Source organism: Coturnix japonica, chromosome 28, assembly GCF_054131305.1.
Source record: "Coturnix japonica strain WE chromosome 28, WE-NBRP24, whole genome shotgun sequence".
In the NCBI taxonomy this organism is placed as follows: domain Eukaryota; kingdom Metazoa; phylum Chordata; class Aves; order Galliformes; family Phasianidae; genus Coturnix; species Coturnix japonica.
Window position 1 is genome coordinate 4368860 of NC_140690.1, and position 24363 is coordinate 4393222.

At 40.1% G+C, this 24363-nt stretch overlaps 1 protein-coding gene across 4 annotated transcripts in view; it reads left to right on the plus strand.

Annotated features, from left to right (window-relative positions):
• LOC146756112 (receptor-type tyrosine-protein phosphatase T-like) overlaps positions 1 to 24363 on the plus strand; it is a 214990-nt gene that overhangs the window by 57639 nt on the left and 132988 nt on the right. For all 4 annotated transcript variants that reach the window (XM_085524866.1, XM_085524865.1, XM_085524864.1 and 1 more), the window contains one exon: positions 7184 to 7309. In XM_085524866.1, coding sequence (XP_085380992.1) covers positions 7184 to 7309 — 126 coding nt within the window. The remainder of the gene's footprint in view (positions 1 to 7183; positions 7310 to 24363) is intronic.

The following is a 24363-nucleotide window of genomic DNA, read 5'->3' on the forward strand; positions in this document are numbered from 1 at the left end:
TTTTCTTGTTGTTTTTCACATCCCTCGCCAAGTTCAGTTCTGCCTGTGCCTTGGCTTTCCTGATCCCACATCTGCAAGTTCGGACGGCATCCCTGTATTCTTCCCGGGTGACACAGCCTTGTTTCCAGAGCTTGTACACCCCTTTCTTCACCCTCAGTTCTCTTAGCAGGTCCTTGCTGAGCCATGCCGGTTTTCTACCTCTCCTGCCCACTTTCTTAATCAGGGGAATGGAGACCTCTTGTGCTGCCAGGAGGGCATCCTTGAACAGTAGCCAGCTCTCCTCAACGTCCTTATCTTTGAGGGCAGCGCGCCAGGGGATCTTGGCCAGCATTCCATTGAGTAGCTTGAAGTCTGCTCTTCTAAAGTTGAGCATCCTGGTCCTGCTCTTTGCCAGGCCCACATCGCTTGAGATCACAAACTCAACCAGGGCATGATCGCTGGAGCCCAGGCAGCCTCCAACCTTGACGCCTTTGATGATCTCCTCAGCGTTGGTGAGCAGCAGGTCCAGCAACGCTTGACCTCTGGTCGGTCTGTCCAATACCTGAACCAGAAAGCTATCATCAATGGATTCCAAGAGCCTTCTGGAGCTCTTGCAGCTCGCCGTGTGGTTTTCCCAACAGATGTCAGGATGGTTGAAGTCCCCCACCAGGACAAGAGCCCATGAGCCAGACGCCTCACGCATCTGGAGCAAGAAAGCCTCATCAGCAGCCTCCCCTTGATCAGGTGGCCTGTAGTATACCCCTAATACCAGCTGACCTTTATTAGTCCCATCTCTAATCCTAACCCACAGGCTCTCAACCTGTTCTTGACTGTTTCTCATGGGGAGCTCCTCACAGTTTATCCAATCTCTGACATAAAGGGCGACTCCCCCACCCTTCCTACCTCGCCTATCTCTCCTAAAGAGCCTATAGCCATCGATGGTAGTATCCCAATTGTGGGAGTCATCCCACCATGTTTCTGTGATAGCAACAATGTCATAATTTTCAGAGTGCAAATCTTGGAAGTTTAATTACATGAAGATAGGCCGGCCCGAAAACTTCCTGCAAGTTAATCCTGGTGTTTCAGCAGCCTGAAGCTAAGCTTCATTTGCAAAGCCTGGATTCCTTGAGAGCCAGCTCATGTGCCATGCTGGGTGAACTGACTTGGTGCTGTAGCTTAAAACAACATTGGGTTTATAAACGTGTATATATTTAAAGCAATTCAACGTTACAATTGGAGAATAGATAAAACCTCCCTTGCATATGTCCAAACCAACTAATACTTTGTGTTGAAAGTAAGATGGAAAGGAAGTTAATGGATCTCCACTGTGGCAGATGAATCCACCCCATGACAGTGAGGACTGATATGGCAGCAGAGAACCAACAAGTCATTGTACTTGTAGGGGAAATGAATGTGTTTGAAGCACTGGAGAAATCATTGGTGCTTCCTCCTGAAGCCCAAAATTTCTGGATAGCTTGAGAAATGCAGCTCTGTCAACACAAGACTTTGAAGGGTAAATGTGGATTTGCATTTCACAGTTGTGTTATCTGAATTTCTGTTAGGTATGAGCTCAAGCAACTGACATAAGAAAATTATACCTTGTTTTATGCTGGGGAATCTGCTCCTTAATTTCTTCTGGTGTAGACCCTCAGGTGACTGAGGGACAAAACCTTACCAGAGCTTTCCCTGCAGTTTAAAGAGAAGCATCTTCCTCATATTCTGAATATATGCAGCGAACACGTGGTAGGTTTTGAGATGGTAAAGGCAACTTTTCTCTTTACAAAAGTCTTTTTCTTGAAAAAACAGGTAATATAGAAGTAATTCAGGAAAATAAGGAGGTATTGATTGAAATTAACCAGTTACAACAGTAGATTGATAAGATGGCAGAAGGATGATTTTCTGAGGAATGAGCCTTTCTGAAACTTCCTATCTTGTACTATGCAGAATCACAAAGCTTATCACTTCTAGGCTGTTACACATGAAACTAATGATGACTCAAGTGACAAGCACCCTCTGCCTTCTCTTTGGTATGATGCCTGTTGAGAGCTGAGGTCACTGGACAGTGCTCATCAGAAATAGGTCTGTCGAAGTTGGATCTGTTCAGCTTAGCATTTCTGGTTGCTTGTACGTGTATTTCTGATGACTTCTGTGTTAACCTTTCTGGATGGAGTAGAAGGTATATGAAGTTGTAGCTACCACCCCTGATGAAAGAAAACTCAATAGCCCTTGAAAAGATTTACCCTGTCTTAAATGAAGTGGCTCAACACAAAGTTGATTTGCACACCCTGTGCTACATGAAGTCTGCAATCTGAGAAATTTATTACAAATGGATTCTTGTAAGACAAATCGTGTGGAATAAATTGTTTTTCTAAGGAGCCAAATGCAGCTCTTTCAGTGAAGTATAGACAAAAATTATTGATCAGAGAGCGTTGTTTGGTTTTGTTTTAATTTCTGGAGTCTTACAATTCCCAAGCACTGTCTCATTCTATGACCATCTGTTTCTTCCTGAACTCTCTTCTTATTTTGTGAGGCTAAGAATGAAATGAATCAATTTCAACCCATTTTCAGAACAAGTATTCCAGGGAAAAAGCATTGGTTGGAATGGTGTGTGCTGTTATAATTTCTATCCCCAAAGCAAAGGCATGGAAGGTGACAAACGGCACTATTGAGGTTCTTGCTCTCTTCCCCCCCTCCCCACACTGGGAATGTTGTAAATGCCTCATTGAACTGTCTGAGGGTGTGTTATTTTCAGTCTGTATCTAGAAATACAGGATAACCAACGAGGCTTCTCCCATTAGTATATTTCTTTATCCCTCTTTAGAAGTATTGTTTTTTATCTAGTGAGTCTGTGAGAGTTTGACATTGGATGACTTTATAAAACATTCTACTAATTGGATTTGTTAAAATAAATAAATCAAACACTAATTGGAACGTGCCCTGCCATTATTTTTGCTTACTGAATTAGATATAATGGCGTGAAGTCCTTTTTATCATATTTGTGCACTTATTTAAACACCCCCCTGGCGCACACTTCTGCAAATTCAATTATATATTCAAAGGAGGCACTCAATTTATGCAAGGCTGGTTTACATTTAATCCGGGGGCAAGACTCAGTAACTGATGATAGGTCTGTTCAAGATTAATTAGCATCACTCAGACGAGCAGTGGCATTGTTACAAGCCTGCAGTGTAAAACAAGGGATATTTAATCTGTCCTGTGTGAGCTGTTATTTGCTTCAATATGACCCTTTTCAGGAAGGGAACGACTTCATCCTTTTTTGGCTTTCATTTTGTGTGAAAAGAGATGGTCAACACCACATGCATTATCTTAACAGTATCAGAGTCATCTCAGTTTCCTTTCTTTTTTTGCCCTACTTAGCAATTGTATTTCTTCACTTAATTTTTAGCTGATTAATGGAAAGATTCTGGTTTGCATCCCGAAATCCTTAGCCCTGTTAATTATTAACGAAGACACCAAACCCCATTTTGGTTGGTGTGCAAGTGCTTTACTTTTCCTCTGAGCTGCTTTGTGACGCTGTGGGTAGAGCTGTGACGTGCAAACCTAGAATCTAAATTCACTTCATGATATCTTTTATAATGAATTATCTTCTCTCTGTTAATGAAAATCCCTGTTCTGCAGTCAAGCAGTTTTGTTTCAGCAGTGGCTGATTTTGTATTAAGATGGAACTTATCTATGTGGTTTTTCTTCTCTTGTTATGTTCCTGCAGAGCTGTAGCTTTTAGGTATCCATACAGGTGATGTCTTAGGAAATAGTAAATATTAAGCTTGTGCTGCTGCCAGTGAAAGGAACTCACCTGCAGGTTTCAGCCTACTATGCCATTTTGGAGTCGCTATCCCTACTTAAGTAGGCATTTAAAGTCCGTAATTACATTTTTTTGTTTAGACTGAAATTAATCAGTGGGGAGTAATTGAATTTCTAAGGACCTGGCAATGAGCTGCTCATGTAGCAGAGCGGATGGCTCCATCCCAGCAGGTTAGCACTTGTGCAAATGCCACGTGTGCCTTCACCTTGCTGCCTTGCCATCTTGCTTGGGAGCTTGTTCTCACGCACACACACTTGAACATAACAGCACACTCATCAGTTGGGTCAGCAGTATTCCCCAGAAGAGGCAAGATGCTGTGCTTCTCTTTAAACTCTCTCTTCTCCCCTTATGCACGGTTTGCTCTGCTCAGAGCCTGCTGCAGCCTGGACCAGGCTGTGGGCTCCATGGGCAGTGGGGTGCTGCTGGTTGCATGGATGGGGTGATCCTATTTGATCTGGTGGCCATATGCATGGATTAAAGCAGAGTTTGGTGCTCTAAATATCTGCAGTGGGTGTCTATGAGTGGGGGCTGGCAGCAGGGCACCTCTGGGAGGAGAAGGCAGGGCTGTGCTAGGCTGGGCATGACCACTTCCACAGGGCACAGATTGTTTGAGAAAGAGCTTTCTTGCTCACGGGTGATCATGGCTGCGTCCCAACTAGGTCCACTTTTAGTTCTTGTCCCTTTTGCCACTCTCTAGCACAAAGCCGACAGGTGCTTTCCTCTTCTTGATCACCAGGATTGAGCCGTTGTGTGCTCCCTGTGCAGCCACTCTGCTTATCCGAGCATTGAGAATCGACTCCAATGCTTTTTTTCCCCCCTGTCCTCATTTCCTGCAAATTCACCTCTCCAAATTCCAATTCTGCTTCCAGTAAATTAATCCATCTGGTTTATTGCCTTGTCACTTTGCATTTGGTGGTTCCTCCACTAACTTTTCTTTCTTCAGAAATGTAGATGTGTTTGCAGCTGCTTTTAAGGCTCTCCATGGTTTATCCTTTCTTATCCAATCTCACTACACGGGTTAGCCTTGAATTTCATTCAAGGCACTTTCAAGCTTCTTAAGGTGTTGTTTCTTATCAGTGGAAACTCCCAATTAATTTCCAGAAGCTCTCACTATCCTTGTTCAGCTTGCCCTCCAACTTCACCCGCCTCTGTGTACATAAAACAATCTATTTGGCTAATTGTATCTGTATATCAGCAATTAGGTTCCCTGTTAAATAAGGACTTCTACCCTGTATTTTGTTGTCGTCTCATTTTGCTTCTGAGACTATCAGCACCTGCGTAATTTTCTCTGTACGCGAGTCCTCGTACAATTGCATGTCTTGATCAGAGTATTTATTTGCAACTCCTTCAAAGGAAGAGCTGAGAGACAGCACCACTTACTGTACTGTAGCGTGCTTTAGAGAGGTGTTGTGTAAATGGAGTTTGTCTGAAGTCCTCCTATTAGAGTGAATCTATTAAAACTAGAATGCCCTGCGTGGAGACGGAGAGCAGAGTATTTGATATTGTCTCTTGTGCCTGCTCGCTATGGGAGAAGGTGATTTTTGGCTGCATTGCATGCTTCTCACAGACAATCCAGAGCACCTGTTTTTTCTGTCAGACATTTTAATAAGCACATTTAATATTTTAAACTTGAACTTTTTCACCTAAATTAAATTAAAACTTGAGGGAAACAGCTGAAGTGCGGTCCTGCTCATTTTGACAGCTCTGAAAGCCTCACAAGAACTGTAAATTTAAAGCAAAAACTACTTTTAAATGCTGTAGGAAATACATTTGCAAGGTCTCTGCTGGAGCAGGCAAGGCTGCAAGGGTCATAAAATCTGCTAAACTCAGAACTATTTATATTAAAATTACACAACATAACAATTTTTTTCTGTTACGACAAGCTTAATCTTTAAACTTGAACAACACCGACTACGGTCAGGTACTCTATCCAACAAATCCTTCAAGCGTGTGCTTAAATAGGAATAATTTGTGTGAATTTTGACATGAATTTTTAGAAAATCATTTGTGGTTGGAGTGCACTTTAAGTCCTTTAGCAGAATAAGGATTGTATGAGGAATTTTGATGTAACTGAGATGGGTTTGGTCTTCCTTGGGACACGTAGAGAAAAAAAACACATGTTAAAACTAAAGAATGCTTAAATGACCCACTGCTGGGTAACGGTTATTGAATTGAAACCAGAGATCACTTGTGTACTTGCTATTCGTTGTGCATGTGTAGGGAATGCAGCCTGTGGGAAGGTAAAGAGCGGGGAACGTCTCTGTGCATATAACTCTGATTAGTGTCAGGAGCAATTGGCAGTTTGGCTGGCACAGCAAGATCGTGTAGCCCTGAGCAGTGCTCAGTCCCTGCAGCTCCAGAAGTGTTAGATATGTCCAGCTGACTTTGGAGTAACTGCCCAGAGATTTCTCCTTGCTTCTGTAAGAGAAAACAAAAGCAGAGCAGTGACACTGTTGTCATAATTAAGGTCAAAACCCAAACACCCAAATTACCTCATGTAATAGAGCCAGTACTACAATATGTTTGGCAAACCAAGATGGGGAGATGTGAGGAATGTACCTGAGGCAATGGAAGGGGAGGTTCAGCAGTGTAGTAATGATCCACTAGTACTAAATGGGGATAAACTAATTGAATTAGTTTGCCTGACACACGAGCATGTGTTGAAATATATATTTTTCCCCCACCGTCAATGCATTTATCTTGATTTGTAAGTGTTCAGGCAGCTGCCAGGTGGCAGTGAACCACATTCAAGTATTTCAGGAACCGGAGTAGGAAAGATCACTTAGTCAACAGTCTGGAAGGTGTGAATGCCAGTTTCTATCCACTTCTTGTTATTCTCCCATTGTAGAGAAATTAAAGGCTTACACTGTGAGGTCCAGTTCTGAAAGGCCTGGAGAAGTAGTCATGTGTCACATAGGACTTTGTGTTATTAAGCATAAGAGGTGGTTGCAAGGAAGGATGCAAGTTCTCAAAGTGCAACCCAACCCAGTGTAATTTGAATCTCAAGTGAAATCAAGCGTGTATTGCTGTAGTATAGGGATACTTTGCTTGTCTTTGCCATTTGGGTTCTTTCTTTCTCTTATTTCTTTAAAAAATCTGACCTGGAGGTTTCTGTAATAAGAAAATAGGTGGAAATAAAGGGAGCTGATGGAGGAGAAGAGCAGCAATGTGAGAAGAAAGACTTCTAAGGGATACAAAAAGGTTGAACGTTCAAAACTGTTTTCTGGATACCTTCTCTGCTCTCTGAAATATATTATACATGACTTGTTTGTTCCCCAAATTTCTCCCTCTGTAAACCTAGGTGTGAGAAATTAAATGATTTTAGTGTCATGATTATGTATAATATTAATGCAGGAATGTATGTGTTTTTCTTGCTTTTAGGTGGTTGTTCCTTTGATGAGCACTACAGTAATTGTGGTTATAGCGTGGCCATGGGAACCAATGGATTTACCTGGGAGCAGATCAATACCTGGGAAAAGCCAACGATGGATCCTGCAGTCCCAACTGGTGAGTGAGAAGCCTCAGCAGCAGCAGAGGTGTTACTCTGTGAGGATCAGCTGTTAGCCCTGAACAGATTACTGACATATATTGTGAGCACATCATAACACCACTGTCTTTTCAGTATTCTCTGAAGAGTTCACAATAATGATAACTTCCAGTGGTTTTATTTCTTAATGGAAACTAACATTATATGTTGGTGTATATGGCATAAATCCCACAGAATGCTTTGTTGACCCTGAAGAAAAGCATATTTTAGGAGAAGGCGCTATATTTTTCTGAAAACCATAGTTTGTGCTTTTTTGGCAGTTGAAATAGCTGAAGTCCCTGCTCTAAAGCAATTGACACAATGGCAAACAGAACTGGCCAGCCAACTTGACTGCAGTCTTAAAGTATTTGTTCCAGTTAATTGATTGCACTCTGACAAGCATGAACTACTTGGCAGAATTAACATCTTGTGTTGTTGTTGTGGTATTTATATGACTGTAAATTATTGGGCTAAGAAGCCTGAAATTGCCAGGTGCCTGTTAAGGGAAGCACAGAGAGCTGATGTAACAATAGTTCCCTGCTGTAGCCGTGGAGAGGCAGGCTGGTGTTCATCCCTGTGTGTTAAAGCTATTAAAAGAAACAAAACAATAAGAAAACTTGTTTGTTTGTTTGTTTTAATTACAGCCTAGATTGGAAACTGTTAGTAACTGAATCTTTCATAGCATGTGACTTGTAGGACTATTTGTTTAGACTCTGGTATCCCAAAAGTTAATTCTGAAAGTTACGTCTCTGGTCTTGTCTGTAAGAATGCATTTCATTATTCTGAATGTGTTCTCAATGAGGGCAGTTTTATTTCTACATCTCCTCACCTTCAGCTCTTGTGTGTGTCACAGTCCCTGTTCATGGTAGACCTAACTAGGGAGAGATGGCAGTTATTTGAATTTACAGATCTCAGAATGATCTGAAGGAATAGGAACAGACATAGCTGTGATGCCATCTGGAAGGCAAGGAATTAATGGGAGGGCTTGTACTGGAAAAGTTCAGTACTTTGCTAACTCCAGATGTGAAGGAAAAATCTATCTTCCTGGCTTCCATCTGAAAGTGTTTTATCATCTGAAGATGCTGGGTCTGTGGAGAAATTGATAGGCAATCAACAGGCTGGGATGGCAAAAAAACCCCAGAATAGTGCAGTGTGTTTCTTAACAAGGCCTTCAGAATTGATTTTCCCAATTAAGAAGTAGATAGAGATGTGTGTGGTTCTTTCTCTTAGTGCTGTGTTCCATATTATCAGGTAGCACTAATAGTTAGATCCATAAAAGTGTTAGAGCAACTGCAAATTAATGACAACGACAACAAAAAGCAACATAAAGAAATGCAGATATCTCAATTGTATGGAAATACAGAAGAGGGAAAGCTTCTAACAACTTATAGTGTGCTGATATTGAAACGCCATTTAAGTGAGCTTAAAGGGTATGAGGGGCAATGACAAAGTGCTTCGCTTTACTAATTGTTTTCTCAGTACTAGTCATGCAGAGCAGAAAGTCAAATCAGTAGGTAGGAAAATAAGGTTGACCACAGCAAATGTGTACAGAACACATTTCTCCACTAACAAAAATATGTTTTCAAAAGCTGTCCAAATGATGCTAACGTCGAGGTAAATTATGGTGGTCAATTAAACTGCCTTAAGCTTGCAGAGATGCTAGCGCTATTACTGGGAGTCTGTATTGCTGGATGGAATCTTAATGCATATGTTGTTTGTATTGGTTACTTGTTTGAAAGTCTGTTTTGTGAGAATAAAGGATTACTTAAAAATCATCTAGTGGCAAAGCCAGCCAAATAAACTGATGAACAGCATGTTCCGCTCCTACAATCAGAGACATCTTTAAAGCCAGAGTACCAGAACATTTGGTGATTGACTTTCTATTTTGTTTAATTTATCCACAGCAGCTGAAAGCAGCAGGGTGGAAATCCATCGAGTTTGCAAGGGTGTCAAAGGTGGTAACAGTGGTTGGAATAAGCAACTGTGGCCAACTGGAGGCAGGAAATCTCTTTTAGCATGGGCAGGAGCAACAGGAGTGCAAGAATGCATAGAGTTGTGAGCAGTAATGTGTGTTTTCTTGATCAGGATGCTGTTTTAGGCACTATGCAGTTCTTGTGTGACTGGAAACAGCATAAAATACTGTATTGTGAAAGTGGTAAAGCATGAGTGAGCAGACATTAAATTGGTTCCACGATACTAAACAAGTCTGCAGCGCAACCTGCTGGGAGACGTTGGCAGAAAAGCGTGGCCTCACCCCATCCTGGTCAGCCCACATTAATGTTGCTCTCAGAGCTATTTCCTTGTTTAAAATGTTGGCTTTCATAAGCACCAGCTTATGAAAGCTGGTCCCTTTGAATTGAACTAAGTCACAGAATTCCATCCTCCTGAATACTAATGATAACATCTAGTGCTTTTTACAGTCCTTTTCATCGTTAGATCTCAGAGTGCTCTTCAGAGGAGGTCAGTATCATGAATGAGAGCCTGAGTCTGTTATACCATGTAATTCTCTGCTCAGACACTGCTGCAAAGGTCTCTGCTCAGGGATGACTTCCTATTTTTATTTATATTATTTTGAAATCCAAGTGTGCTCCTCAAAGGAGGGGGACAAAAAAAGCACAATTAAACTGCTCTATTAGCCATGTAAAAGTTTGTAGGCAATTTGTTTTACACCACTGCTAGCAAATAAACTGTTTGTCGTGAATTCTGTGGTTAATTCCTTAGGGCTGGAAACTGTGTTAATTGGAGGATTAAGAACCAGATGTTTGTTGTTTCAAATAAACGTTTCAGACAACCTGAAATAAATGAATTTGTAGGTATCTAGTCCCCAGACTTTGGTGCAACTCTTTCCACCTCCTTGCACGATAGCAGGAGCGATTATAACAGAATATTCCATAACAGATGGGTGTTTACTTAAGCTTGAATTTCCTCAGTGATGAGTATTCTACAGCCTCTGGGCTACTTGTTCCACTCTTTGAGTTATAAAGGTTCTCAGTACTCATCTTCCATTTTCCCTTTTATGGCTTAATCTCATTATTTTTTTCTCTATCTATGACTAGGAAGAATAATCAGTTGTTGCTCTCTTTTATTATCTCTGACGTAGCTGTGTGAGGTTAAGTCTTTGTTTCCCAGGACTAAGTATGACCCAGTGCTTTTAACCTCTTTTAATTCAGAATGTTTTGCTTCCTTCTCTCTATTTAATGCCTTCAGTCATTACCTTCTTATCTTTTTGGGGTATTTGCCTAAAGCTCTCTTATCAAGCTGGGGTTTGATACACTGTATAAGAGTCTTGGCAGGATGTGTGGCTGTAATTCTGTTCCAGAAGTTTAGACTACAGTACGTAGTTATATCCTGCTCCTTGTATTTGCTTGATGCAGTTTTTATTCTTTCTTTCCCCGCAAATAACTAGTCTTTATGTGCTTATGTATTAGATGATTTGAGATGAACATGGGGGTCTAGTCTGTGTTGAATGACAGAAGATGCTTCCTTGCTGATAAAAAGGCCTGAGCTGTTGTGTATATCAGAGGCAAAAGCTTGGTTCATGGAACAAGTTCTTGTGTTAAAACTAAGAAAAACACTGGCTTTACTTTGCATGTTATGACACTGCAGCATTCCAGGAACCCTGCACCTGCCTACCCTTGCAGCATTTGTGAGAATATATTAATAATGGAAGTATTTAACATTTAGCATTTGCATGTTCAAAGTATTTTACTGGCATTTACTAATTAACTCCAATGGAGACCTTGCTGGGCTGACTAGACTGGAGCAATTACTTTAATTGTGTTAAATACAGTCGTCCTCTGAATGCAAAGCTATGGTACAATGTGCCTTTGTGCATCAGTGTTAGGCTGGCTGTTAATCTGCTGGTTTGGCTGTGTGAAGTTTGGTGGAAAGCAATCAGCACACAGCAGTTTGAAGGTCTGGCCTCATCTTCCCAACTGCTGATTTCCTTTCATTTATACAAACTGGCACTTAGTGTAAGTGCTAGTTTACTTTGTATGTATGTGTGTGTGTATATCCATAGTTATCCTGTAAAGATGAGCAATATCGCTGCTGTTTTGGGCTGAATCAAGTAGACATTGTGTTTATCTAAGAAACAAATTTAGATGAGCTTAGAGCTGAATTAAGAGGTTAGAAGAAATCAGAGCATTCAGAATTAGCACTGTGGCATTAGTGTGTCACTTACCGAGTGCAGGCAGCTTACCTTTCCTCACACCACAAAAATCAACAAGACCCATTATCAGCCAGCAGTATTTTCATGCTAGAAATGGATGCATTGTTATCTAAGGGTTGAACTCACTTGAAATGTGTAACCGACAGTTTGGAAGCTGCAAATGTTTGTGGAAAATGCCACGAGTACATAATTTTGTGGGTTTTCTTGTGTGTATTTATGTTGTGCTTCTCAAATAGCTGCTAAGTAGCATTGCACCACAGATATGGAAGTGTGCATGTACTGCATTTGCACTCTTGCTGTTTACAGCTGAGCTAAAGCATTTGAACTGTTTCACAGTGCTTCAGAAGACAGAGTATGGTAGTACCAAGAGACTGCAAGCTGCCCTATTGGTTTAAACCCTAATGGCAAGTGCAACATTGAAATAAGAGGTTCACTCTTCAGAGATGGCAGTCAGCATTTGTCCTATAGTCTTCACATGAATATGGAGAAGGGTTCTGTGCTGACACCTTATAATTGTAGATGTTTTGAGATAATGGTAAGGTTAAGACACAAACATGTCCTGTGAACTTCCGTATGTGAGTTGGTATTGCATGACACAATGAAATGAACCTAACTTGAGAGGTGCTTGGTGTTTGAATTGCATTGCTTCTCTTGAACTTGTAGTGGATTTTTTCTTTTCTCTTGCAGCAGAGATAAGGGATGGGGACTCTTCTCTCATCTAATTGGGCGTGTACTTTTGTTCCAGTAGCTGGAGGGCTCACTAAGCTTCTCACTGAAAGAACAGAAGGGTTATCATCATTAGCATTGCTTCATGAAATAACCATTTAGCAAGTGAACATCATAGGCATGATGTATATCTGAATACCAGATGGCTAAATTCTACTTGGACTCCACTGAACTGAGTGAAGTTTTATGTTTCTCTAATAGGCCACATGCTTTCCTGTGTCACCTTCTTCTTTGCAGCGAGTGGCACTGTGAAGTTAGTGTGAATGAATAATTGTGGAACAGCTTTCTTTGGGGAAGATGATAAACTTTCCATCTATGCCTACACAGAAGACTGACAGGATTGTTCAGTTTCATTCAGAGAGGAGTGATGTGCAGTCAGTGTTAGCCTACCCAAAGAACAGAGGACCTCTGTACACACATCAGGCATTTCTAGTTTTATTTCTTCAAGGCTAGAGTAAACACCAACGTGAGTTAGACTCAGCTTTTTTAAGTTTGAAAGGCAGTGCAGTAGAATTAACATTTTCCTGTGTCAGAGTGGATTAATACTTGCTTACAAGAAAATAAACAAACTTGTTAAAGGAATGAATTAAAACCCAATTGTGTCTATGATGAATCATGATCCAATTTTGTCTGAGAAGGGAGAAGGAAAATTGGCTCAGCTGTCTATGTATTGTTTCTCCAAAAAGTATTTTTTGTGGGGGAAAATTACTAAGAATGAGTGAAATATGTTTGTTCCCACTCTCTGACTTCCATAGGAGTAAATAGATTAGCCTGGGGACTGGGGACTGAACTCAAAGTAATTTCTCAGCTTTTAAGGTCTGAGCAAAAAGGGATCTGTGGAGACTTTTCACAGTGCATTTTAATTCTGCTCTTTACCATCTCACTTAGTGTCTGTATTTTGGGGTTGGCTTTTATAGTAACAATTGTAAATAATTCTTCTGAATTTTCATCACTAACTTAAACTGACTTGAGTCTGGGGGGATGATTTACATCTTTCCCCTGATTTTATTTTAGGTAAGTGTACCTAAGAATGCTTAGAATTGGGAAAATGAATGATTTTCATCCATACAGCTGTTTATCCATACAGCTTTGGGATGGACAGAACATTGTAAACAACTAGAGGGAACTTACTTTGAACTGCACCTTTTAAATTGCTCACACTTATGCTATCTATCGGGTCTCCCCAGAAGCTATTACTGCAGCTGATTCTTTAATAGCCGCTTGCAGCCCAGTGTTAGTATTTAGCTTTCCCTCAGAGGAATATATTGTCATCCATATTTTTCTTATTTTCTCTGGTCTAGGTTATCTGTAAGTAAATCATACCTGCATTACTATATAATTTGCTTTTCAGCCAAGGGAAACTAGCAGTGAAGACCATGAGCAATTACTTCTGTTGCACACAATTGCTTTCAGGAAGGCAAATCTAAGCAATTAGTCTTGAGGGTGATTCGTACCAAATATTAGATTTCTATCTGGTGTTCCTGTATTCTAACACCAAGTAGATTTCTTCTGTGGTTAGACCTACTGATTTTGGGTGGACCATAAATAGTAATGAATTAAAGTACGTGTGAAATTACAGACTTGTAAATTAACAATCTTGCGCTGAAAAATAATAAGCATAAGTCAGCCAACTACTCTGTGATGTTATATGCAGGAGAAGTTGATTTAATTAAGAACTCTTAGCTCTCCAGAGGCTTGCTTCTGAAGGAAGCTACATCCCGGTTATTAATGTTTTGTCAGTCCATTGTGAAATAGAATCTTTCCTTATGCGTCGTTGTGAGAGGTCAGAAGAAGCTTCCATGTAGTTGGCACTTTGGTACTGTCATCTTGCTTAGCAAGGGAGCGTAGTTTGCTCTGAACATGCACATATCAAGATAAATCAAAGAGGGTGGAAAGAATGACTTCTAGGAAGGCCTTTTAATGACCGTGAAGGAAACATGTAGGGAATGCATGTAGTTACTGCAACTTGATGTGTTAAATGGTACGTTTGAACTGTTGTGAGTCTATTTCTGATCCTTTTCAGTGGAAAAAGTCGGAAGTGGGACTGTTTGTGAGTGCCAGGACCTTTCCATTATCACCATTAGAGAGACCATGACACTTAAAAAGCAATGCCATAACATCGTTCAGCATCATGCTAGGAGGAAGGACAAGAAATCCATTGTTATACATGTTTATCTTCCATAGTTCCAGGCATATTCATTTTTCTCAGAACCTGTTGGCTCTGTCAGGAACTGATGTTTTTCAGCATCTTAGATTAGGAACAATGCAGACTATGAGGGCGTGCTGTCCACGTGCCATGGGGTAGTTGTTTGAGAGCCAAGTTAAGGCGCTGTATAACCAAAGTAATGGAAAAACGTTTCTAATTTAAAACTTGAAAATGTTAGAGAGTTGGAAAGAAATGTTTCTTTTCATGTTAGGTTTCTTCCAAGTGGATAAATACGATCTAGTTTAAATGCCACAGAAGTTAATATAGTTGTGTTAAAATAAGGCTAGCGTAGAAAACGAGTTTACTTATCCTGTGACTAAGATCTTTTGTTTTAAGTAGTTAATTCTATAGCTTCCTATAACAAAGGGAAGATTGATAGTTTTATACTCCACTTGTTAGAAGGTTTGGAGCAAGAAAAGAAGTGCGCTATAGGAAGACGAGCAAGATGTGTGAGTAGGAAGAGGCTCAGAGAAGGTCTTTCTGGTGAAGCTGGTATAGTAAAACTGATAAATGTGAAAGTAGTGGCTACTAAGGAACAGAGGAAAAACAATGACTAAGGTCATCTAGAGAAGGTAGACCCAAAAAGGAATAAGTCTGAGAGAAGAATGACCTGAGCAGTCTGTATGGACAGATGGCCAAAGTCAAGATAGATTAGATATGAATAAGATATCTTCGGATAAGATTGTGAATGAGGAGCGAACGTTGAAAGATAAGGATTTACGAAAGGAAATGCTGAGGAAACAGTAGGCAAAATTACATCTCAGAAGTGATCAGAAAGCAACAGAGGAAAACCTTGGAGGCATTCAGAGCAGAGACTGAATGGAATACAGGAAAGGCAAAAGGTTTAGTCAAGGTCCAGTCCATCATCTGCTTTTATAGCAGAGTCTTGGGCAGTTCTCTATGGGTGTTCAGCTCCTCGCAGCTGCTTAACACCAAGTCAGTGGAATTTTCCTGAAGTCCTTTGAATTTAGTGGATACTGGATACAGTCACTGAAGGGTACTGTATGTTGTAATGATTGTCTGACTAATGCAGTACTTTTCCTGTTTTATTTCTTCCCAGTAAGCTCATCTTTCTACTTTTATTATTACTATTACTTCTCTCACAAAACCAGACTCAGCATCAGAGCACAAATCTGTATTGCGGTATCTAAGATTCCAGTGTCATTAATTATTTAACTTTACCATAGGCCTAATTTGTTGTGTAGTGAAATAAGTGAAAGCCTTTCCACCAACCTCAAAATAAATGAGATGAGATTTCATAATAGGCAGAGTACATAGTCTAGGCTTTTAAATACTTCAGTCCTTAAAAGGATGCAGGTTGTTTGGATTGAATGGTAATAACCTCAGTTAAGTGATCCTGCTGAGAACTGTGACTACTAAGAGCCCTAAGTCATTTTTTGTTCTTAGGAAATACCAGCATTTCCCATTTCCAATAGTAAATCTTTAGTGCATGTAATTCAGCACATAAAAAGAAAAAAAAAAAGAAAGGTCTGTTTTCCTGAAAGTCATTTGTGTGTGTACAAAAAGAAGCTGATAGCAACAGCTTTCGCATATTCTCATGAGAAAAAATAATGTATGCATCCCTTGCATTAGGCAATCCAATGCCTTCTATAGCATTCACCTCTTTCAGAAGGAGTGGGAACTGTTGCAGTTGTATTCCTTTGAGATGAAAGTTGTAATACTACAAATTATCGCTTGTTTTCAGTATGGACTAGAAAAATAAATGCAATTTATGCTTTTAAATGTGGAAAATTAAGCAAAATAAAGCAATTTTATATGTTTGAGGATCTTTTCAAATGAAAAGCTGCACTCAGTGAATTCTCATCAGTTCCTTTTCTCACTGTCGTGTTTCACGATGTGAACTCTGAATTGAATGAACAGCTGCAGTAAAATGGTACCAGTCAAGTCACAGGGAATTCACAGGGAGTTGAGACATTTCAGGCTGTGACACAGCCCTTTGGAGCTCTCATTTACCTTGAGAAATGGTTGACTTTTAGCATAATGTCTTCAGTACAGCTCACAAATAGAGAGGTGTCAAGCCCTTATTTGCAGTACTTATACTTAGTACTAAGAGTCAGCCTTGTACAAACAGAACAAAGACTCTTACTATCACTATTAGGGGTTTATATTTCTAATTGTGGAAACAGATTTTTTTTTTCTCCTGGTCTTCCCCTTCAGTCTTACTTACAGTGCAAACATGAGAGTTAATATGAAGGAAATGGCAGAGTTGATCTTAAGGGTGTTTTAGGGAAAGCAGAATAGGAAATGAAAGACATGGCTCAGGTGTCTAAAAGCCTTCTTAGTTCACCTGAAATAAGGCTATTCTTCACATTAAAGATCTGATTGTATCCCTTTGATCCTTGAAAATGCCACCTACTGCAGCGTATGGATGTTGGCTGAGCCAGGATGCAGTTTCAGCTGATGTCTTGGTCCAGTCTCATGGCTGTGCCTCTGTGCACACAACAGAAGCAGTGGGCAGAAACATGCTGAAAGCACAAACAGAGGGGCAGTGAGTGGCCGGCACTCCTCAATATCCTGAAATAACAGACCTGATTAATTTGAAGATTTTTCAGAACAGATCTTCTTTTAATCTGTACAATTACAGTGGTGAAGGTTGAGCTGTGGGGAATCTGGGCAGTACAGCTGAGGTTGCCTTCTTGCTCACCCTGAGCCAAACTGATCAAGCTACAATAACTTAAATTAAGTTCTTGTTATACTTGATGCAGCGTAGGCTGATTGAGTGAAGATGCACCACAGCCTTCATTACGTGCTCTCATGGCCAGTCTGATTACTCCATCTGACCATAGCAGACAAATATCTTTCACCCTTTCCATTTTATAGGTTTAAGCTGTTTAGTAATAGAGGGAATATTAAAAAGAGGAATCATAACCAGATCGTATTTTAGCTTAGTTCTCATTAGCTGTTCATCTAGAACAGATTGCATAGGACAATCTTCTGGAGTGTGTCTAATTGCTGCAACATGGTAATTTAATGGGAACACATTTTTATAAGCTTGTTTAACCGCATCTGTGCCAACTGACCTCACAGCTTGGTGTGCAGTGATGCAATGCGAGCAACTAGCCTTTAAATGTAGGGTCTTATTTGTATGGCCCCTTTTGAACTTCATTCACTGTTGTGCCTTTTCTAATGTGGCATCTAGCATCACTGCAGTATCTGAATTCAAAGTGTTCATCCTCCATCCCACTCATCATCCACAAACGTTTGTTCTTCAAGATAACTTTTAGGTCCTTAGAGTCTTATCCCTTACATTTTTCCTTCTATTCTTTATACTGTGAGCGTTTCTTTTCCTAAAATGTTCTTTGTCATAATTTGTCTAGGAACCAAGTTTTCTTGTTGTCTGGAGTGTTTTTACATGGCAGCAAACAAAGCAGCTCTCAGAACTCTGTGGTCCTTCAGCCCATCCCAGGAAATACACCATTTCTGTGCATCTATCTCAAAACCTTGTGACTGTTTCTGTTTTTCCCTCGATTCCTTCTTCATTGACCTCAGGCTTCCCTGTTACTCACAGCCTCAAGTCCAGTGGGCCACACTTGATTCTTGTAGGCTGCCTAGAAAAAAAGGTATGTGCATTCTGTTGCAGCTTGGCTGAATTGGTACAGAAATCATCCCTCAGCCTTTTACCCTTTAAGTGAGAAACAGGGTTTTAAAAGCTAATTTGCTTGTTTTCATGGCACGATCTTAATTCTACAAGGGAGAATAGATGATCTAATCTAATTTAATTTTGCTCTTTGAGAAGGAGGGAGATCACTTGGCCAGCTGATGCTCTGAGCAAACATGGAGCATGTAGGCGACAAGATAAGCTTTGAACTCTATCAAGTCTCTCGGCAGTATATGCTAATGTGCGCTGTTGGGAGATTTCTGAAACTTTCTCTTCTGATTGTATTAATTAGCGTGCCACTCCAAACCAACAAAGCAGTTGGAATGAGCTGTAACTCTGTAAAACAAGTGAGTGCTGTTACACATAGGGCTTCCTCTGTCCCTGATGCTTTAGTGTGTTGGCAGTGTGGACTATGAAGATATATATTTGGCCTGATTTATGGAGTATATCTATTTCATCTCTTTCTAGAACTTTAAGCATATTTTAGCACTTTAATCTTTTCCATTCAAGCTGTTCATTTGTTAGAAAAGTGTACATGCCAATCTTGCATCTAAAGAGAAACCCTTTTCTTCGCAAATATTTAAACATTTAACATGAGGTAGGAAAGCATCTCTGAGTATCAATAGCAATACTAAATTTCTTTCTGCACTGTGACAAACCCCCTGAAAAACCAAGGCCTCTACAATTCAGGGCCTCAGAGTTCTTCAACTAATCTTCCCCAAGGTGGATTTGTTCTTTTTTGTAATCTGATGTTTGTCAGGGTGGAATAAGTTTATCAGTACTGGCTGTTGAATCTTTGTATGTAATAAGACACAGAGATGTTCCTGTATTCTTTTATCTTCCTCCATGCAGTAACGGTCCATGCAGTTGACAAAGACATGACTTTATTCCAAAAGACAGAGCAAACCAAGGCTTGGAATATAGGAGATAATTCCTATAACTTAAATGTATAGAAGTCCATGCTTGTGCCAGCAGAGGAGTTAGGGTTATAGCACTTGGGAGCTCATACTGCTTGCTGTGTATAGCAGCTTAAATAAGACATAAGATGAGAAGCAATAGTTTGTGAGATAATGTCAGGGAGTATCATAGTGTACAGTACATTAAAGCTGTATCCCCATTTGGGGAGTTTATTACTCTATGAAATTGTGAACTTTACCTGTTTCACTGTAGCCTTGTTTGTTTTTTTCCCCTTACATCATCTTTAAGATGTTATTTCACGTGTGCGGTCTAAATCAAGTCGTTACCTTTCTCATCTCATGTGAGGTCTTGACAAGTGTAGGTTCTGCCTATGGCTTCACCTCTAGCCTGTCCTATTGCTGAACTTGAAATAGCAAAGTCTGCAGGTTTTAACTTCTGTTTCATACCCATAAAGAAAGAGATGAAAACATTTAGCTAAAATCATTATATCATTGCTGTGTGAACTGGTTACAAACTGTTGTTTGGATCTAAGTACAGTTCTGGGAGAGCCTTCCCTGTACTATTGCTAAAGAATTCTTTAGGCTTTCGTATTCTATTCAGCTCCCTCTTTAGCTTTGTTTCCCCTTGTCTGATAAGTACTGATAAAAACTCACCAACAGCCTCCCTTTGAAACAGAGGTCATACCTCCCATAGTAAAAATAAAGCATTGCATCAGTTCCTTCACAAGGACTCTATTCAAGCTACTTCTTTATGGGGGAGAAAGAAGCTACTAACATTGTTATCAGAAATCAACTCTTTCCTCATGTTGAAATTAACCTAATGATTCTCCCATATTACTTCAGTTAAAAGAATATGATCAATGTTGGGCTTCCTTGGTCACACTTAAAGCTTTATTTTTTTCCTCAGAATCTCAGATATCAGATTTAATCCTCCTACCTGCACTTCTTGAATACTTTTTCGTTATTCCCAAAGTAAAAGCAATAAATAATTTCCTTTATGTTAAATATATTTAAAGCTGCCTTAAGCTCAGATAGGAAATCTAAGAAACATCTCTTGGTGCCATATACGTACAGTATGACAGCCCATCCAGAATTCATCTGGCTATGACAAATTATTTCCACAGGCATGAATGCAGTGTCTTTTGTGCATGTACTCACATACTACTGCTTAACTTGAGAAAATGATAAAAGCATATCAACTTTAGAGCCTACTCAATACTTTACATAGTAGATATTTATAGGGCATCAGCTATGCTTTTTCATTCACTTAACCTACGCTTACTTCTGGAACTGTGTTGCCTATGTAGTTGCTTATTTGCTTGATTTAAGAGATGTCACCCTTTTCTTTTGTACCTTGCTCACAAGGCACAGCTGGACCACAGCTGAGCTTTCTTGTGCATCTATGATAGGAGTGTCATCCCGCTGTAGAATGATTACAGGGCTTGTAGAACATGTACCCAATTTGCAACTAAATGATTTTTGTCTGCTATCACATCGTGCTGCAGCTTGAGATCCAACCACCAGTCTACATTTTTCCTCCCTATTTACATCGTCATAAATTATAATACTTATTTTGCCAACCAATTCCGTTATCAAAAATACACACATGTCATCTTTCTTGCCTTTGGATGTCTAACTGAAAGTTTGCTATGAAAACTGTTACCCTGGGCAGTGTGGTCATTTCTGCTATGTTTGTTTACTTTTGTTTCTATTGTTAAGGCAGTAAATCAGTAGTGTGGTGGCTGCTGTTATACTGCGAAATCCCCAAATCCTTAAACAGAAATGATGTAATCCCAACACAAGAAGTGCTAAGAAAAGAATGCGTAAGTGTGGGTAGGCACATTGGCTAATTAGCTCAAGTGCATAGGAGAATTCAGCTCACTTTTGAGTAGCTGGACATGTAGGGCTAACAGCGATTGGATGTTTTAGTGCAGAATCAAAATGCTTCATTGCAGAGTAAGCCATGTTTTCCATAGTCTTTTCACCACAACTTCAGGACACTTAATAGTTCAAAGCACTGGACTGTAAAAACTCTGTAAATGAGTCTTTAAAAGTTAGAATGAAAACAGGGGGATGGTGGTACAACCACAACAGTAGTCAGTCAACATTGCAGTAGTGCAGCCTTACTGAATTGCTGCCAAGGAATGTAGATTAGGAGCCATTCTGTTTTAAAAGCTTCAGCTAAGATAATTAATTGCATTTATTTTCAAGGTGATGTCGTGCTTGTTTGTGGGAATGAGCAACAGAGAATTAGAAAAAAAAACATGGAAATTTCATCAGTGATTACCAAAGCGATAGTGATTTACTAATTGCCTTTTGCTGTTTCCTGACAGTTTGTATCTCTTATAAGCGAAACAATCTGCCTCCAGTCACTGAAAACATTTGTGTGTTGAGAGATTAGGATAAATATACCACAAGTAATTGTTTAGTTGTAAATTTGTTCTTTTCCCTTTGTGGGGAGTTGGATTTGCCTCCTGTCTTCTGTGGGAAGTGCAAATACTTACCCTGTAACCCTTAAGGTGTGCTCAGAAGACCCTAAGCAAGATTTTGGCAGAACAGAATGTAGCCAGGAGCAAAAATCTCCTTCCAGATGTGGTGGAACGGAGCCCTGGCAAATTCTTTGCTCTCCTGGTTTTGGCTCTGGGAAATTCTTGAGAGCTGCAGTTAGCATCAGTTAAACAAAGACTGCAGACTGATGCAGGTTCTGTATGTTGTCCCCATGTTGCTGCTGTTGCTTCTTAAAGGTCTTTCCCCTCCATAGCCCTGTGTGCTTCAGCTGGGAGTTGGAAGGCAGATGCAGCTACATGACTGTATTTGCACTGTGTGAGCGGGGGCTGATCTAGGGCAGTATTTTCTGCATTTTTCCTTCTCTATGCTCTGGTATTTCTTTGCCAGCAGTGTGTGGATAGCACATTAATCAATATAATGAGATTTATGTGGTTCTGTTGAGTTCTGTAGGAAAACATATTGAACGTAGATTGAATGATGGAAATGAAGGCTCAGACAAATGTCTGACATATGCGTTTCTTCAGGCATTTCAGAGTTTAATACGCAAATGGGAAAGGTGTTGATTTTGTGACCCTTTGTGAATTGGCAGATCTAGATCCACAGAGGCAGAGATCCTTCTGCTGCCATCAGTAACTCAGTTCCTGAGTGTTTAATAAAGTGCAACCGAAACCTCTGGATAAATAAATAAGTACCTCGTACTGCAAATCAGTAACTTCTATAGTAAAACCATATTCACAGGTTTTTGCTATGTGACTGTATCCTTTTTTTCCCCCCATCCTGAAATAGTTTTTTTCTAATTAAAACTAATGTAAAAGTGCAGACAAAAGTAGTGAAATGCCATATGAAGCTGCCCCATAACCATGGGCCAGGCCTATCTTTCTCACTGCTGTAAGAACAATACGGTTCTGTGTTTGTGCTGATCTTGAAATCATCCTGCAGTACTTTGCAGTCTGAAACAAATGAAAATCACCATACATTGTTGCATGGCAGATCCCATAAACAGCAGGTCTGAACGACAAGTGTGTAGTGTAATGGGATAGGAATAATTCAGTGAGAAAGCAAAAAGCCTCCTTTAAGGAATGCTTTTTGGAATATCAAAAAACCCAACCAACCAACCCTACCCACAGCCTTTGTGCACAGCGTGTGGTTACTTTCATGCACAGAGCTGGGCTGTGTGAGCAGGGAGATGACAATCCTGAGCCTGGATGGACAACCTGGACACAGTCTTCCACTTTGGATGCTGTATGTGAACTGAACCTGGTCTGCTAGAGATGTTAATTAAGTTGTAAACCGGTGGAATGGATTCCAAAAAAGCCAGACAGTTGGGGCATATAAACAGGAGGGGCAATGGCTAATTACAAGGGTGGACAGTGATAGGACAGGGAGGAATGGTTTTAAACTGAGACAAGAGAGGTTTAGGTTGGATATTAGGAGGAGGTTTTTCACCCAGAGGGTGGTGATGCACTGGAACAGGTTGCCCAAGGAGGCTGTGGATGCCCCATCCCTGCAGGCATTCAAGGCCAGGCTGGATGTGGCTCTGGGCAGCCTGGGCTGCTGGTTTGTGACCCTGCACATAACAGGGGGTTGAAACCAGATGATCATTGTGGTCCTTTTCAACCCAGGCCATTCTAAAATTCTATGATAAAAAGGGGTATATTGATGGAAGACGGCTGGTAGATTTGCTTCATTTTCCCATGGTTCCTCTGCTATTGTTCTTGAGGAGCAGAAGGGAGTGAAATGGAAGTAGTCCTCTGGTTCTCTATTACAAGCCTGTGTATTGTCTGTGTCACCTTAAGTGGTGGAAGAAATCTGTAACTACTCAGGACACCCCCTAAACTCTGTATTCAGCACTTACTTGTTTTAATCCCAGCAGTTGCTTAGTTGCATTTAAAGCCCCCGGGCCCCATTGAGTTAACTGTTGTGACTGTCACCAGGTTGTTTTTCTTTCCTGCCCAAATGAGATGTCTCCCCTGAAAATAACATGAGTCTCACATGCAGAAAGCACAGCTTTCAAATGTTAAACCAGATGGCAATTATCCTGAATTAGTCTCTCATTTGCAATGCTCTCATTTTTTTTGAGGTCTTCTTTTTTTTTTTCCTTTTCTTTTTTTTTTTTTTTTTTTTTTTTTTTAAACTTAAAAACAAAACAACAACTAAAACAACAGCAAAAGCAACCCTTCAGCCATTTGTGATTATTCTTGTTTGGTATTTAAAGACTTGTTTACTTTTAATTGGTTGCCAAAGTCACGTACTGTTTTTGATACAATGGAAAGGCAATAGAATCTTTCTGGGGACAAGATTTGTACTATGACATTCAATGGCAAGGATGTACATGAGGGACATGGTTCTAATCTATATGGAACAGTAAACATCAAGTACTTAACTGGAGAATACATGCTTTTACATTTGGACCATCTACATTATTTCCCTCCAAATACTATGTTGGCTATATACCGTATTTCTCTGCTTTCAGAGCTTTTGTTTTCTAAATTACATTTAGAGCTATAAAACAGAATGCAAGCAGAAGGCAGGAGACTCCCTGTAAGCTTATTTAACTTACTGATGTGGACTGAAGATGGGTTTGTGGAGTTTCTAGCTCTGAAAATGGCCGTCAGAAAGCTTTGATCTCTCTCCCACCTTCAGTCAGGTCGTACTGTTCCAGGAGTAAATCTGAAGATACAAAGCAATTTCATTTTCATTTTGAAGTCATTTAAAACAGAATTGGGCCTTTTTTTTTTTTTTTTTTTTTGTGCAGTGAGATGAGTAATGTATAATTCTGAAATACAAATACTGATTTCTCATATGTGGGCTACTCCAAAAGTAATGCCTCCTATTTTATGATGCTGGCATGCAACATCAGAGGTGTATGTTGGTGGGATGGCAGCAGA